General features: G+C 35.2%; 1 protein-coding gene across 3 annotated transcripts in view; it reads right to left on the reverse strand.

Annotated features, from left to right (window-relative positions):
* HSPA4L (heat shock protein family A (Hsp70) member 4 like) overlaps positions 1 to 15,439 on the reverse strand; it is a 59,241-nt gene that overhangs the window by 38,943 nt on the left and 4,859 nt on the right. For all 3 annotated transcript variants that reach the window (XM_086346789.1, XM_086346788.1, XM_086346787.1), the window contains 3 exons: positions 5,466 to 5,523; positions 3,028 to 3,168; positions 66 to 188 (listed from right to left, as the gene is read on the reverse strand). In XM_086346789.1, the coding sequence (XP_086202915.1) occupies positions 66 to 188; positions 3,028 to 3,168; positions 5,466 to 5,523 (322 nt within the window). The remainder of the gene's footprint in view (positions 1 to 65; positions 189 to 3,027; positions 3,169 to 5,465; positions 5,524 to 15,439) is intronic.

The raw sequence follows: 15,439 nt of genomic DNA on the forward strand, positions 1-15,439 counted from the left end.
TCCATATAACATTAATATACTGGAAAATATGATTCAAGAGTGTTCAGTACTGAGGTAAAACTTACTGAAATCACACAGTCAGCCACTGGTTTCTTCAAAGCATTTTCTGAAGTCTCTTTAAGCTTAGCCAACAGCATCCCAGTAACCTGCTCAATTGCAAAAGGTCTTTCTTCTTCTAGGTATCGCACCTGAAGCCCAAGTGGAGATATTTAATGAGTCATTTATTCATCTAGTATTTCATCTAGTATTTAATGAAAAAGGCAGAGTCCTAACTCAATGAACTTACATACCAAAAATATTGCTCTAGTATCATCATATCTCATCTCTGAAGTTCCAGTGCCTTACCCATAGTATTACCTAGTATTACAACCAGATCCCCATCTCCCACAAAAGCAAGTTTTATCATTTACTATTCTTGTAAACAAATAAGGGGAAAAAGGTCAAATTATCTTTCTTTAAAATGAAAACTTTAGTAATACAGTTTTGTGAAAAGAAAATGAGAACACAGGAAAAAAAATTTTATTTAAAAAAAGAAACTATATATATTACTCCAAGGCCTCAGGGGATAATTACCAAGGCCTCAGGGGATAATTAAACATTAGAGATGCATACATGGAATTTTTAAATTTAAAAAAATAACAATTTCATACACAGGTTTGACTAGTTTGAATTTAAGCACATAAAATGAAACTTTACAGTGCTTGACCAAGGAATACTATGCTTTATTCAAATAAGCAAACTCTTTCATAATGACAACCACAATATTTATAAGCAATAGAAAGTTAACTTAGAACCCATACAATAACTACAACTAATTTACATAAGAAAAGGCTATGTATTTAATCTCTGTATCCCCAAAAGCAAATAATTTTATACTAAAACACTAAACTTTGGATGAGCTTTAAAGAACTTCTCAGGCAGTACAATGTAGGTATTTATTTAACTGTGTAAATATGAATAACTATATAATATTTACAATGAAACAGACCTAAACTTGATATCCATTTGTTTCCAAATCAATTTACAGGTAAGTTTAAAACCAAGAATTACATGAAATTATGTGAAATTTAAACATAGGAAGAGTTCAATGCACGATGCTGGATGCTTGGGGCTGGTGCACTGGGACGACCCAGAGGGATGGTATGGGGAGGTAGGAGGGAGGAGGGTTCAGGATGGGGAACACATGTATAATTTTTTTTTAATTAAAATTGAATAAAAAATAATAATAATAATAAAAAAAGATAAACATAGGAAGAAATGAAGCATACCAAAATAAGGAAAAATGAATCAAGTACCATGTGTCTTAGTCTGATTATAGGAGGCACAACAATACAGAGTTATTTTGAAGAATATAAAAGTTAGATGAAATAAACATTAAAGCATATTCAAACAAACGTCAGAGTAAATAAATGGATAAACTGCTTGAGGCACTGAATGCTAAAGATCTTCAAAGGATGAAGAAACTTAGTTCAACACATGGTTGAGTGATGTTTTCAAAGCCTCTTCAACCAGCTTACATGCACTCACTATAACTGCATAAAAATTATATCACTTAAAAATTAGGTTTTGACTTTCTGTAAAAATTATTTTGTTTTTAATCAAACTACTCACAAAGCGTAGTTTTTAATTTTCTTTTTAAAGAATAAAACACTTAAGTAGTTTAGAATAAAACTGTTCCACATAGTCATTAACTGGAAGTTATCATATCTAAAGGACACGTGAACATTACTCTTTATCACATTTATTGCTATCATAACCCATCAGCTTCCTAGTCAGCACATCTTGATCCACAAATTTCACCTAAAATATGACTTCCTAATTTTCAATTTGTCCTTAATCTCTTACCGTGTCTTTTTCTGAACTATTGTTAAGTCTCATGTCTCCTTACTACAATTCATCATCCATCCTGTAGTCAGAACCCTCTTCTAAACATGGAAATATGTGCACCTTAAAACATATATATCAATTTGAAAATCAGCTATTAAAATTTTTAGCTCTGAGATATAAATCTTATTGCATAAAGTTTATCCTTCTGAAGTGTGCAATTAAGTGGTTTTAGTATGTTCAAAGTTGTATACTGATTATCACTAATTGTAGTACATTTTCATCAACTTAAAAAGAGTGCTCCATTAGTAGCAGAAGTAGAGATACCCATTCCTAACAATTAAGAAGTAGAGATACCCTTAATTCCTAACAACCATAAGTCTATTTTCTGTGTCTACTGATTTGCATTGATTCTGGAGAGCCACACAAATGAAATCACAAAATATGTGGCCTTTTATATCTGTTTTCCTCCCCCCAGTTAGCATGTTTTCTAGATACTGTCTTTTTATGGCCAGATAATACTGCCACTGGATAACTATACCACATCTTGTTCATACACTCATCAGCTGGTGGACACTTGGTTTGTTCCCACTTCTTGGCTATTATAAATAATGTTATTATGAACATTAGTGTACAAATTTTTGTGTGCACAAGTGGTTCAATTCTCTTATGTATATACACCTAAGAGTAGAACTGCTAAGTCATACAATCTATCTGTTTTGCGGTATTCTGTTAGTTTTTGTTAACCAATCTAAAACTCTGTCTTAGGATATAGAAGTCAAAACCTAGAATCCATCTCTTACTTGGAAGAAGAATTTGCTTTAATATTCCTAACACAAGATTCTTCTAAATTAGAGCAAACTCATTATAGCAGTTAACATACTTTTGGGCTTATTTTTCTAAATCACATATGCCTCTGCCTTTGTCCCTTAAAAATGGTTCACCTCTAAAAGTTCTCCAAATAATAATACCTTTTTCTTGACAATAAAAGTATTTGGATTAAAAAGATTATTATTCTATATCAGATTTTTTTTGGTGCAGTCACTAAAGCACACTACAAAAACTGCCTGTTTCTTGGTATGCATGTATTTCACCTAAAGGAAAAAAGTTAAATTTTTTTAAAGTATTTAAAAATAGGCAATATTACTGCATTTGGTTTCTTTAATTTGAACAAATGCTTGCATTCTGGGAATATAAACTTACCTTAACCCCTGCACTTCCATTCGGCATCTTCTGCAGCTCATAGGGAAGCCTGATCCTTTCAGTTTGCACAATAGGATCATCAAAAGATCGCCCATGAAGTTTTTTGAAACCGTGAATTGTATTTCTTACATTCGTGACTATCTGTTGGCAGTAAACACTTTTATCAATTACTGAATTAATGCAAAGTAAACTACGCTAGTATTTGTGAATCACCAAGTCTCTTTATCCTACACATCTGTATAAGTTCAGAATTACACACTATCATTTAATTTTCTGGTTTCTAATTGATAGAAGTCCCCTTGGACAGCAAGGATGTCAAACCAGTCAATCCTAAAGGAAATCAACCCTGAATATTCATTGGAAGGACTGATGCTAAAGCTGAAGCTCCAATACTTTAGCCACCTGATTTGAAGAGCCAACGCACTGGAAAAGATGCTGATGCTGGGAAAGACTGAGGGCAGGAGGAGAAGGGGACGACAGAGGATGAGATGGTTGGATGGCATCTACTCAATGGACATGCGCTTGAGCAAACTCCAGGAGACATAAGGACAGGGAAGCCTGGTGTGCTGCAGTCCATGGAGTCACAAAGAGTCAGACACAACAGAGCAACTGAACAAATTGATAGAAACCACTATCTCCTACCCTTGGAATGTTAAAAACAAATACTGGATGCCTGGGGCTGGTGCACTGGGACGACCCAGAGGGATGGTATGGGGAGGGAGGAGGGAGGAGGGTTCAGGATGGGGAACACATGTATGCCTGTGGCGGATTCATTTTGATATATGGCAGAACCAATACTGTAAAGTTTAAAAATAAAATAAAATTAAAAAATAAATAAAAAGAAAAAAGAAAGAAAAAAAAAGAACAAAACTTCTCAAATACAATGAAAATCTATCTACAACTCATTTATTTGGCTTTCTTCAAGACTTTCAGGCTAATGAATTAGTATCTTTGATTCTTTCCACTTTCATCTGTGTTTTTATTAATATTTACACTATGTCTTTTATCACCCTGTTTTTCTTTTACACTAAATATCTTCTGTGAACTTTATCACGTATTACTACATTGCTTTCACTGCTAAAAACTTCTCCTAGGCTAGTAAATTAAAAATCCTTCCATATAGCATGGTGCTAAGTTAATGTGTCTTCATTTGTAAATAGCTTGTATTTTGGCAAAGTAGTTTTTTCTTTAATTAGAACATGTAGTTCAAACTACAGAATATCACTGAGATCCAGTTGCTGTCCTCTTAGTGACCTTCAATTATAAGATGAAAACTACAGGGATGCTGAATTACTATATTAATCTCTTTAGCTTTTTAGGAAAAATAACTTATAGTTTGCTTCCTTCAGAGACTCTAAGCCCTATGATACCTTAAATCAGCCAGAAGACGAGAAGTAACTTTTAGTGAAGGGGTCATTTGGGCACAAACATTTGGTTATGTGCAGTATGAAAATGGAGGAAAAAACCATATTCACACTCAGGCCGACTGCAAGACAATTTGATTAAAAAAATCTTAACAACAATTCCTGGATAAATGAGTCAATTATGTCTACAAAGTCATGAAAAAAAAATAGCTCCATTAAACAGTTATTTTGTAATAAAGAAAAGACCCAGGTATATATTAAAAGGTAAAAACTAACTGTTAAGGGCATTTGGTTCATGGCCATAAACAAAGTCTAAGAAAAATAAACCTGTAGCATGGAATGTTAAAGTGAATATTTTATGCAAAAGGATTTCAGAAGCCTAGAAATACGAATAGTTAAACAGATTCCATGTAAAGTGGCAGCCACAGAGAATTAACTCTGGAAACCAGTTTCTCCAATTTTTCCCACCTTCTTTAACAAAGATATCATTCACTTGTTGTAGAAGTATGTATTCTAGATAGCATGCTGCTGCTGCTGTGTCACTTCAGTCGTGTCCGACTCTGTGCGACCCCATAGACGGTAGCCCACCAGGCTCCCCCGTCCCTGGGATTCTCTAGGCAAGAACACTGGAGTGGGTTGCCATTTCCTTCTCCAATGTATGAAAGTGAAGAGTGAAAGTGAAGTCGCTCAGTCGTGTCTGACTCTTAGTGACCCCATGGACTGCAGCCTACCAGGCTCCTCTGTCCATGGGATTTTCCAGGCAAGAGTACTGGAGTGGGGTGCCGCTGCCTTCTCCTCTAAATAGCATATCCCTCATTAAAAGTGACCATACCAGGAAAACCTGACGCCATTTGACAGCATAACCTAACCTCACAACTAAGAATTTTAAAAAAATAAAATTCAAGAAATACTTTACAATCCAAAGCAAAATATATTTAGTAAGATACAAAAATATTAGGATCTGTCAATTTCTTTATTCTCTTTTTTAACTTTTAACTATATAAACTGGGAGCTTAGCTGCCATTATGAAGTTAATTCTTCTTATAAGTCAAAACATCTACATTAACAACTCACCTGGCTCTTAGCTGCATTTCCAATGGCTCGTGTTCTTGATCCCAAAGATATACACGCTCTGAACAGGGAAAAAAAAAAAGTGTTCCCAAGGTATTTTTACATTAATGTACTACTACTGTGCTTCTCTTTATACAAAAATGAATTTAAGGATGAATATAATCATGTAGTATTCAAAAAATAGGTTATTGAAGTCAGAATTTTACATATTTTTAAACTTTCCTAAGTAATAGCATAGTTGTCAGAATGTCAGAATTTACAAAAGTGTGCTAATAGTTGGCAACACTATATTGGTCCCCAAATTATTTTATTGGTCCTCAAATTATTTTACTGGTCCCTAAATTATTTTTCAAAATTTTCAGTAAGTCTATGACTTGGATCTAAATCCTGGCTCTGCCACTTAACAGCTGAGTAACCTTGTAGGAATTACCTAACCATTATTTGCCTCAGCTTCCCATCAGGAAGACAGTGTTGATAATAATACCTACTCAGAGAGGTGTGTGAGGATTTAGTGACTGACTATAGGTAAATGATCTCTGGAACCAGAGATCAAATTGCCAACATCTGTTGATCATCGAAAAAGCAAGAGAGTTCCAGAAAAACATCTACTTCTGCTTTATTGACTATGCAAAGCCTTTGACTGTGTGGAAAATTCTTAAAGAGATGGGAATACCAGATTGCCTGACCTGCCTCTTGAGAATCCTGTATGCAAGTCAGGAAGCAACAGTCAGAACTGGACATGGAACAACAGACTGGTTCCAAATAGGAAAAGGAGTTCGTCAAGGCTGTATATTGTCACCCTGCTTATTTAACTTATATGCAGAGTACATCATAAGAAACCCTGGGCTGGAAGCAGCACAAGCTGGAATCAAGACTGCTGGGAGAAATATCAATAACCTCAGATACGCAGATGACACCACCCTTATGGCAGAAAGTGAAGAGGAACTAAAAAACCTCTTGATGAAAGTGAAATAGGAGAGTGAAAAAGTTGGCTTAAAGCTCAACATTCAGAAAACTAAGATCATGGCATCCAGTCCCATCACTTCGTGGCAAATAGGTGGGGAAACAGTGAGACACTTTATTTTCTTGGGCTCCAAAATCACTGCAGATGGTGATTGCAGCCATGAAATTAAAAGACGCTTGCTCCTTGGAAGAAAAGTTATGCCCAACACAGACAGCATATTAAAAAGCAGAGACATTGTGCTGCCAACAAAGGTCCATCTAGTCAAAGCTATGGTTTTTCCAGTGGTCACGTATGGATGTGAGAGTTAGACTATAAAGAAAACTGAGCGCTGAAGAATTGATGCTTTTGAACTGTGATGTTGGAGAAGACTCTTGAGAGTCCCTTGGACTGCAAAGAGATCCAATCAGTCCATCCTAAAGGGAATCAGTTCTGAATATTCATTGCAAGGACTGATGCTGAAGCTGAAACTCCAATATTTTAGCCACCTGATGTGAAAAACTGACTCATTTGAAGAGACCCTGATTCTGGTAAAGACTGAAGGCAGGAGGAGATGACAGAGGATGAGATGGTTGGGTGGCATCACTGACTCAACAGACATGAGTTTGAGTAAACTCCAGGAGTTGGTGATGGACAGGGAGGCCTGGAGTATTGCAGTCCATGGGGTCGCAAAGAGTCGGACATGACTGAGCAACTGAACTGAACTGATAGTTAAATGAACAATATGTTGTTTTCATTCCTGCATTTAAATGTATTAATAATTCTGCTTATAAAAGTGTAGAGTACCATTTTTATCAAAAAACCATTTCATGCTGTGATTCAAGAAAATGTTTCCATGGTTTCAATATTAATTACAGATTGTAATTCAGTTGTAATTCATTCAATCAACAAATACTTACAGGCATTGTGTTTATACTAGCTACAATCCAATGTACTTGGAGAATTTAGTCTATCAAGAAAATTAACATATAAAATTATGAATGATACTAGCAAAAAAAGAGAATAATCACTTGTAGATAATATGGCTTAGGAAAAGCAAGTAGAAGATGTGATTTCTTAATTAAGACTTGAAAGAAAAGAAAGCATTTTAATATGTATCTGGTTTTATGGAAAAGGACATTACCAGTATATAGGTATACCACCTATTCTCAATATAACAGCCTGAGTGATCTTTTAAAGACAAAGTCCTCTGCTAAAAACCCTGCAATGGTGTCCTATTTCCCCAACAGCCAATAAACAGCCATGATTTGCTTTGTAGCTGCTCTACCCTGTAACTTCAATCTAGGCACAGAAGTCTCCTTGCTATTTCTACAGTAGGGCAAGTACATTTCTGCCTCAGGGCCTTTGTACATGCTATTCTCTCTGGAACACAGGCTTTGAGCCCTCATTTCATGTCTCTGGCTCAAGTATCAGCTTAATAGAAATACCTTTTCTCTCTTACATAAACAACATTCTTGCTCCTCCCCAACACACACATCTTCTGTTTCCTCATTTTTCATAAATGTATCACCATTTGATACAATTTTTTTTTTTTTACTGACTATATATCCACATTAGGGTGTAAACTCTGTGTGGGTAGATAATATATGTCTCATTGCCTTGATCTGCAGTATCCAGTATGGTAGCCACTAGCTAGTAAAATTTAAACTGACTAAAATTAAAAATCAGTCACATTTCAAGGGCTCAATTTTCAAGTGTTTCAAAGCTACATGTGGCTATTGGATATGCAAAAAACAGAAAGCACATAGAACATATACTGTAGAATAGAAGTTCTACTGGATAGCACTGCTATCTGTACAGTGTCTGGTACATAACCAAGGTACTTACTGAATGAATGGAAAAATGGCTCTGAAGGGTAATGCTCATTTGGAGACTAGGAAGAATGCAACTTTACTAGTTTCATAGCACATTTTGGTAGATCTATCGGGGCCAGATTATATAGTGTCTTAAATGATATATTATAAATGTGAAATATAATTAGGTTTTAAGAGATCATTAAAAGCTTTTGAATAGCAGAAAGAACATGCCATGCTTTAAAATATTATGTGTGTGTATGTATATACATATGTGTATATGTATTACATAAACTGAAAAGGAAAGATCCCAGAACAGTGCTTTTCAAGGGCTGAACAAGATACTATTACATTGCAGACACTGGATTCTCAGTAAAGGCAAGCAGTTAAGTTTGTCAATTTAACAGATGAATGCTGAGTAACTACTACATGCCTGGCACTCTGTTGGGTAAGTAGATCTATAATAATGAGGGGCAAAAAGTCAGACATCATAATGGCTCCCCTGGCACTTACATTGCTGTAGACTCACTCCAATGTACAAAGTAAACTAGGCGGTACCCAAATGAGCACACATGGCAATGAAGAGTCGACAATAACAGGAATTGACCTAAAAGAGGAGGATCGGGGATGGCCCACCTGAGAAAATGATGAGATTTGAAAGAAAAGTAAACAATGACAGATTCAACTAGGGGAGTGTTTGGCAGAGGTCATTTACACTATAGGAATGGGAGTAGCACTAGAAGTCATCAATAATCTCTTATCAGGACAGTGGCAGTTGAGATAAAAGGAAAAGAAGTAAGAGATTTTAGGAGCTAAAACTCAAAGGACTTGGTGATGAACTAGATCTTCAGAGTGCAACAGGCAGCCACCAGAAACACATGGCTATTACGCACATGAAATGCAGCTAGTCTGTATAAGTAATGTGCGCTGACTGACTATACCACTGGGGCCCCAGTGCAGCTAGTCTGAATCGAGATGTACTTAAAGTATGAAACAATATCTTATTAACTTAAAAATACTGATTACATGCTGAAATAAGATTTTGAATATACTGAGTTAAATCAAGTATATTAAAATTAATTTTGTCTGTATTTTTATTGAAACTATTAGAATATTTTAAATTATGTATGTGGCTCACATATATTTATTTTTACTGAATAGTGCTGGAATAGGTAATAGGAAGAGGTAAGTAACAGGAATAACATACAGGTTTCCAGTTTGCATTGGAGGGTAGATAGTTGTGCCATGCAATAAGACAGAAAATGCTGTAAGAGGGACTGTTTGGGGATGGACCATCACAAGTTCTATTTTGGCTATGTTGAGGTTGAAGTGCCTTTGATACATCCAAGGAGGTATTTATTTAGAACTAAATGTTAAATGTGATGAACTGATACACGATGGAATCGAAGTTACTTTTAATTGTGATCTGGTAAAAACAGGTAAACAGGATATATTAAGAATCAGTGGTTCAGGTGACACCTTCATTTTTCTTGCAAATAATTCCTTGATTCAACATAGTCTCTGCCAGAGTAGACTTTGCATGCCTGATACAGAAATCCATGTAGATGGTTGGCATTCCATTCTAAACTCATCAGAGAAAATACGGACTTGCCATCTCTTGGCCAGCTTTATTTTGGGAGTTGAGACCCATTTTGCTGTCAACTCCATTATCTGGATACACTTTGAAAAACTTAATTTTTCAGCACAAGGATATCATTACTTTAATGCACAGAAAATCTTAGGTTGATTCCAAGAGTTAAACTTCTGTTAAAACTCTCAGATCCAAGTAAGATTGATTCAACTATCATTTATTGCTGTATTCACTGTATTTGCTGTATTCAGTGCTGTATTCAATGAAATATGTTTTATGCCTATATCTTCTCATGAAGAAAGCTACAGTTATCATTATCAGACATTCTCTTCAGGTTAAAAGCAGACAACTTGTAAAGTTCAAAAATTAAATGTTATAACTTGGAAATACCCAGTTTCAATACAAAGAAAACTCTCCTCACATACTGCATGCGTGCCAAGTTGCTTCAGTCATATCTGACTCCCTGCAACCCCACGAACTGTAGCTCACAAGACTCCTCTGTCCATGGCGTTCTCTAAGCAAGAATAATAAAGTGGGTTGCCATTTCCTTCTCTAGCTAAAGGTCCTTCTCACATACTAAAGGTCTTCAAATTCCCTCAAATTTTTTTTCCCCAAAAGATTCTATAGCACAGCCATTATATAAGTATCTGTCAAGGATTTTCAGAAAAATCAAAGTATAATTTAAATACCTATTCTCTTTCAAAACTTTTACCTAATTTTCAGTAATACCAAGGCAAACAGACATATTATACTATATATTAGGTTGACACAAAAGTTTTTCTAGAAAAGGATATTCAACAGTTTATCCAACTATATATCACAAAATCCAATTACACTTTTTATAGATTATTTCAACTACTATTTAGAAAATCCATTTTATACCTAAAAGGAAAAAAAAAAAGAGTTTACAATGCAGCTTAAATCCATTATATTTAGGCTGATGTTGCCATTGTAACAGTAGTCCTAGACTCTCAAAGAATGCCACAAAATTAAACAAATAAGCAGAACTTCTAAATGTTCTGTATAACTTTTAGTAGACAAGGGGCATAAAAATCAAGACAGGATGTTACTTAAGAAAGCTATATTTGTATTTTCCCCTAAAATCTAAAATTAACTGTCTTTCTTATAAAGCCAAGCATGGTTAGGTTGGAGAAAACACACACTGCCAACAGACCATCAAACTTCTCACCTAAGAGGTCAACACTCTAGATTTGTTTGCTTCTTTGTAAATCTCCACTAAGGAATCAAAACCTCTTGATCTTATCACTGACACTTTTAAAATAGCCCTATTTTTAGAAATTTCCACTTTCCCTTGTCAGTTCCATAAGATCACAATTACTATTTATAGTCTCTGCTATCACTGAGTAGATGCAAAGAAATACAATAGCTGAATTAATAATATAAGAGGACAATCAATTGGTTTAAATAAGGGGTTTGTTCCTTACACAGCCAATTTGGCTCTGAATCAGACTGTCAACCGCTGAGGAACTCCTTTCAACTATAGCTGCCAAGATGTCTATAGAGCAGGGTTTCTCAATCTTGGTACTACTGACATTTGGGGCTGATTTTTTGTTGAGGGACCAGGGCAATTTTGTGCACTGTAGGATTTTAGAAGCATCTCTGGCCTCTACCTGCTAGATATTAGCTCTCTTCCGTTCCTTCTCCCAGTGTGACAACTGCAAGTATCTTCAGACATTGTCAGATGCACCCTAGAGTACAAAATCTCCTCCAGCTGAAAACCACTGCATCATTTCCCAAATAGTGTTCTGTACAAAGTAATCCCTTAGTGGTTCAAATAAGCTGAGGAAAACATTCTTTTCTATTTCAATGCCTCTAAACAAATTAAGGATTTGAGACTGTGACAGTAAAGAAAACATGTGATTATTATTTCTCAAACTTAACTATCTGGAAAAAAAAGTAAAGGAATGATTGTTACCATTTCTTTTTTAGTTTGCTACTTAGAAATATTAGACTAGGAAACAGGAACCCACTCCAATATTCTTGCCTGCAGAATCCCATGGACAGAGGAGCTTGGTGGTCTACAGTCCCTGGGGTCTCAAAGAGTCCAACACGACTGAGCAACTAATGCTTAGAAATATACAATTTTTAGACACCTATGATTTAGTAATAATATAAACTTTTCAATCTTTCAATATGGACAATGAATAAAATATTTTAACATATAAAAACAAAAATTCCTTTAGTAGTCTCCAAATGCTTCTAATAAGCATAACTCCCAAATTAAATTTGTTCTTAACTTAAAACCATCAACAGAAATCTGCTGCATGTGTGTGTGTGCTCACGTTATGTCCTACTGTGACCCCACTGATTGTAGCCTTCTGGACATCTCTGTCCATGGGGTTTCCCAGGCAAGAATACTAGAATGGGTTGCCATTTCCTACTCTAGGGGATGTTCCCAACCCAGGGATTGAACCCTCGTTTCCTGCATTGGCAGGCAGATTCTATACCACTGTCCCACTTGGAAAGCCCCTACAGAAATCACACACACATTTACATAGCTGATTTAATTTTTATTTAAAAAGCTGATTAGGTACTTTAAATTAGACACACTGTTTAATTATTACAGTATTTTGAAAACTGATTATCTTACTCAAAATTCATCAGTTCAAAGACAAATAAAAATGCATAATAATTTTGTCATTTTTATTATGACTGCCTAGAACAAAGATTTGCAAATTACCACTTACCACAAATTTTTGTAAATAAAATTTAATTAGAACATAGCTATGCTCATTAATTTGTATTATAATGACCACACACTAAGTGAAGTGAAAGTCGCTCAGTTGTGTCTGACTCTTTGTGATCTCATGGACTATAGAGTCCATGGAATTCTCCAGGCCAGAATACTGGTGTGGATATCCTTTCCCTTCTCCAGGGGATCCTCCCAATCCAGGGATTGAACCTAGGTCTCCCACATTGCAAACAGATTCTTTACCAGCTGAGCCACAAGGGAAGCCCAAGAATACTGGAGTGGGTATGGGTAGCCTATCCCTTTCTCCAGCAGACCTTCCCGGCCCAGGAATTGAATTGGGGTCTTCTGCACTGCAGGCAGATTCTTTACCAATTGAGCTATCAGGGAAACCTAACCTCATACTAATCACATACTAAAAGGCATGTTAAACATCTTAAACTCAATGTATATTATGTAATTTGTACCTATCATTCCTGCCTTCTAGAATTTTTTCAGAATTTTTCAGCTACAAATTCAAGGCAATGACTAGAGATTCATTTTGTTTTGTGGATAATATTCATACTAAAAGATTTCATAGTACTAGCTTTGGCCATGTTAAAGTGTGGGACGTCTGCCCATCCACTCATTTAGGCACAATTTCATTTAAAAAAAATTTCACTGAATTTTTGTTTGTCAACAGCAAAATACTTTGTAACACACACTAATAGACATGTACAGATAAATGGAATACTGTACATACATTAAGAAGAATGAGGTAGAGTCATATGAGCTAATTTGAGATGTTCACATTATATTTTGAAAAAGCCAACTGCAGAATGTATAAATGTAATTCTACTTTTGCTAAAAAAAATCCCAGTTTAATACATATACTCACTATGTATAGAAACACACATATTAAAGTTTAGGAGGTAGCTGGGAAGAGACAGAGGAGATATACTTTATGTAATTCTTCAGTATTTAAAATACTTTAAATTAATGTAATCTCACAGAACATACAAACAAAACCATTTCATATGATACAAAGAATAAATAATTTTAAAAATGTAAAAATTTTCTCCTAACCTGAACTGCTATTACTATTAAAAAGTCCTCCTACCCAGCAAGTCACTGTTAATGTCTGGAGTTTCCTGTTTTCCATGTAGAAAAATTTTTTATTTTCAGTATCTCAAGGTAAGTGATTTCTACTTTTGTGCATTGAACAGGACATCTCACATATCTGAGATGTGGTGTATAAATAATATTTTCCCATATTTTCAGATTATACGTATGTTGATAAGGACAGAAAACCAGAGAACTGTTTAGTCTGCTAAGTTGGATCCTGCAGAATTTTAATAGTAAAACGAATATATACATCTAACAAAAATGTCTTGAAATAAGTTTGATTAAAAGATCCATTTTCTTTATTGTAAATTAAGTTCATAAAAATTCAAAACATTACAGACTATGTATTAAGAGACACTTCCATAATCTACTTCCAAGAAATACCCACTATTAATAGTCTTTCCACACCGCTTTCCTCCATAGTTTTGCACTAACATTTTGTGTACCTACTTTTATATCAATTTCTAAATTGAAACAAGATTTTTACATCTTCTTAAAATAACTTAAAAGCATACTAAAATAACATTTTAAAACAAGATAATATTTCTTAGAAACTAGACAGTAACAGATGACTTTACTGATGCTTCTCTATACAGTAAATGCCCAGACAGATAATTTGTTCCAATACAGCCCATTGCCCAATATATAGATACCATCTGTATGCCAACAGATAATGTAAGGGCACTGGGTTTCTGGGGTCAAAGAAGCCTGAAACTAAATCCATTTCACTGCTATTTCTTGGCCAAGATATTTAATTTTGCTTAAGGCTTCTTAGGAAAAAAGATAGCTAGTATTATCAAACTCATAGAATTGATGGGATACATATGCAAGTGCGAACAATGCTAAGCCCATAGAAATCATCACTAAATATCAATTTAAAATGCAGGGAGCATGTTTTAGCTGTGAGAGTTGGACCATAAAGAAAGCTGAGCACCGAAAATTGATGCTTTTAAACTGTGGTGTTGGAGAAGACTGCTGAGAGTCCTTTAGACAGCAAGGAGATCCAACCAGTCCATCCTAAAGGAGATCAGTCCTGAATATTCATTGGAAGGACTGATGCTAAAGTTCTCTGGCCACCTGATGCTGGGAAACATTGAAGGCAGGAGGAGAAGGGGACGACAGAGGATGAGATGGTTGGATGTCATCACCGACTCACTGGACATGAGTTTGAGGCAAGCTCCAGGAGTTGGTGATGGACAGAGAAGCCTGGTGTGCTGCAGTCCATGGTGTCGCAAAGAGTCAAGACACAACTGCGTGACTGAACTGATGTTTTATCTGACCACATGCTTTAATCTGATATTGAATGAGGATTTCTGGCTCCAGTTTTCTTTTCCCATGTGTGAAACTAACCACTTTGATATAACTGAGTCTGAGATGGAAATTCCAATCCCTACATCTATACTTAATTGAAGAATATAAACATATTCAAGGCCTGAAAAATGTGCACACTCAGTAATTCTAATTCTAGAAGCTTACTTGAAGGAATTAAGGGTCAAAAATTTAGTTACAAATATAGTTATTGCAGCACTGCTTATAAAAAGAAAATATAAACAACCTGAATACCAATAAGGGATAATAAGGAAATTCAGTGTTTAATTATACAAACACTGAAATTGAGTGCTATGTGCTAAGCCACTTCAGCTGTGTCTGAGTCTTTGCAATCCCATGGACTGTAGCCCACTATAGGCCAAAACTTAATTATCTTTTTCATTAAATTGTCCTTGGTTTATACATAGGATTCTCCCATGCATACATAATTATGTATATTAAAGAATGAAATGTGAAAAAGTGTGGATGCTGAAACCAACTAAATCAAAC

The sequence above is a fragment of the Bos grunniens genome, chromosome 17 (genome assembly GCF_055505025.1).
Source record: "Bos grunniens cultivar Pamir isolate PY7600 chromosome 17, Bosgru_T2T1.0, whole genome shotgun sequence".
In the NCBI taxonomy this organism is placed as follows: domain Eukaryota; kingdom Metazoa; phylum Chordata; class Mammalia; order Artiodactyla; family Bovidae; genus Bos; species Bos grunniens.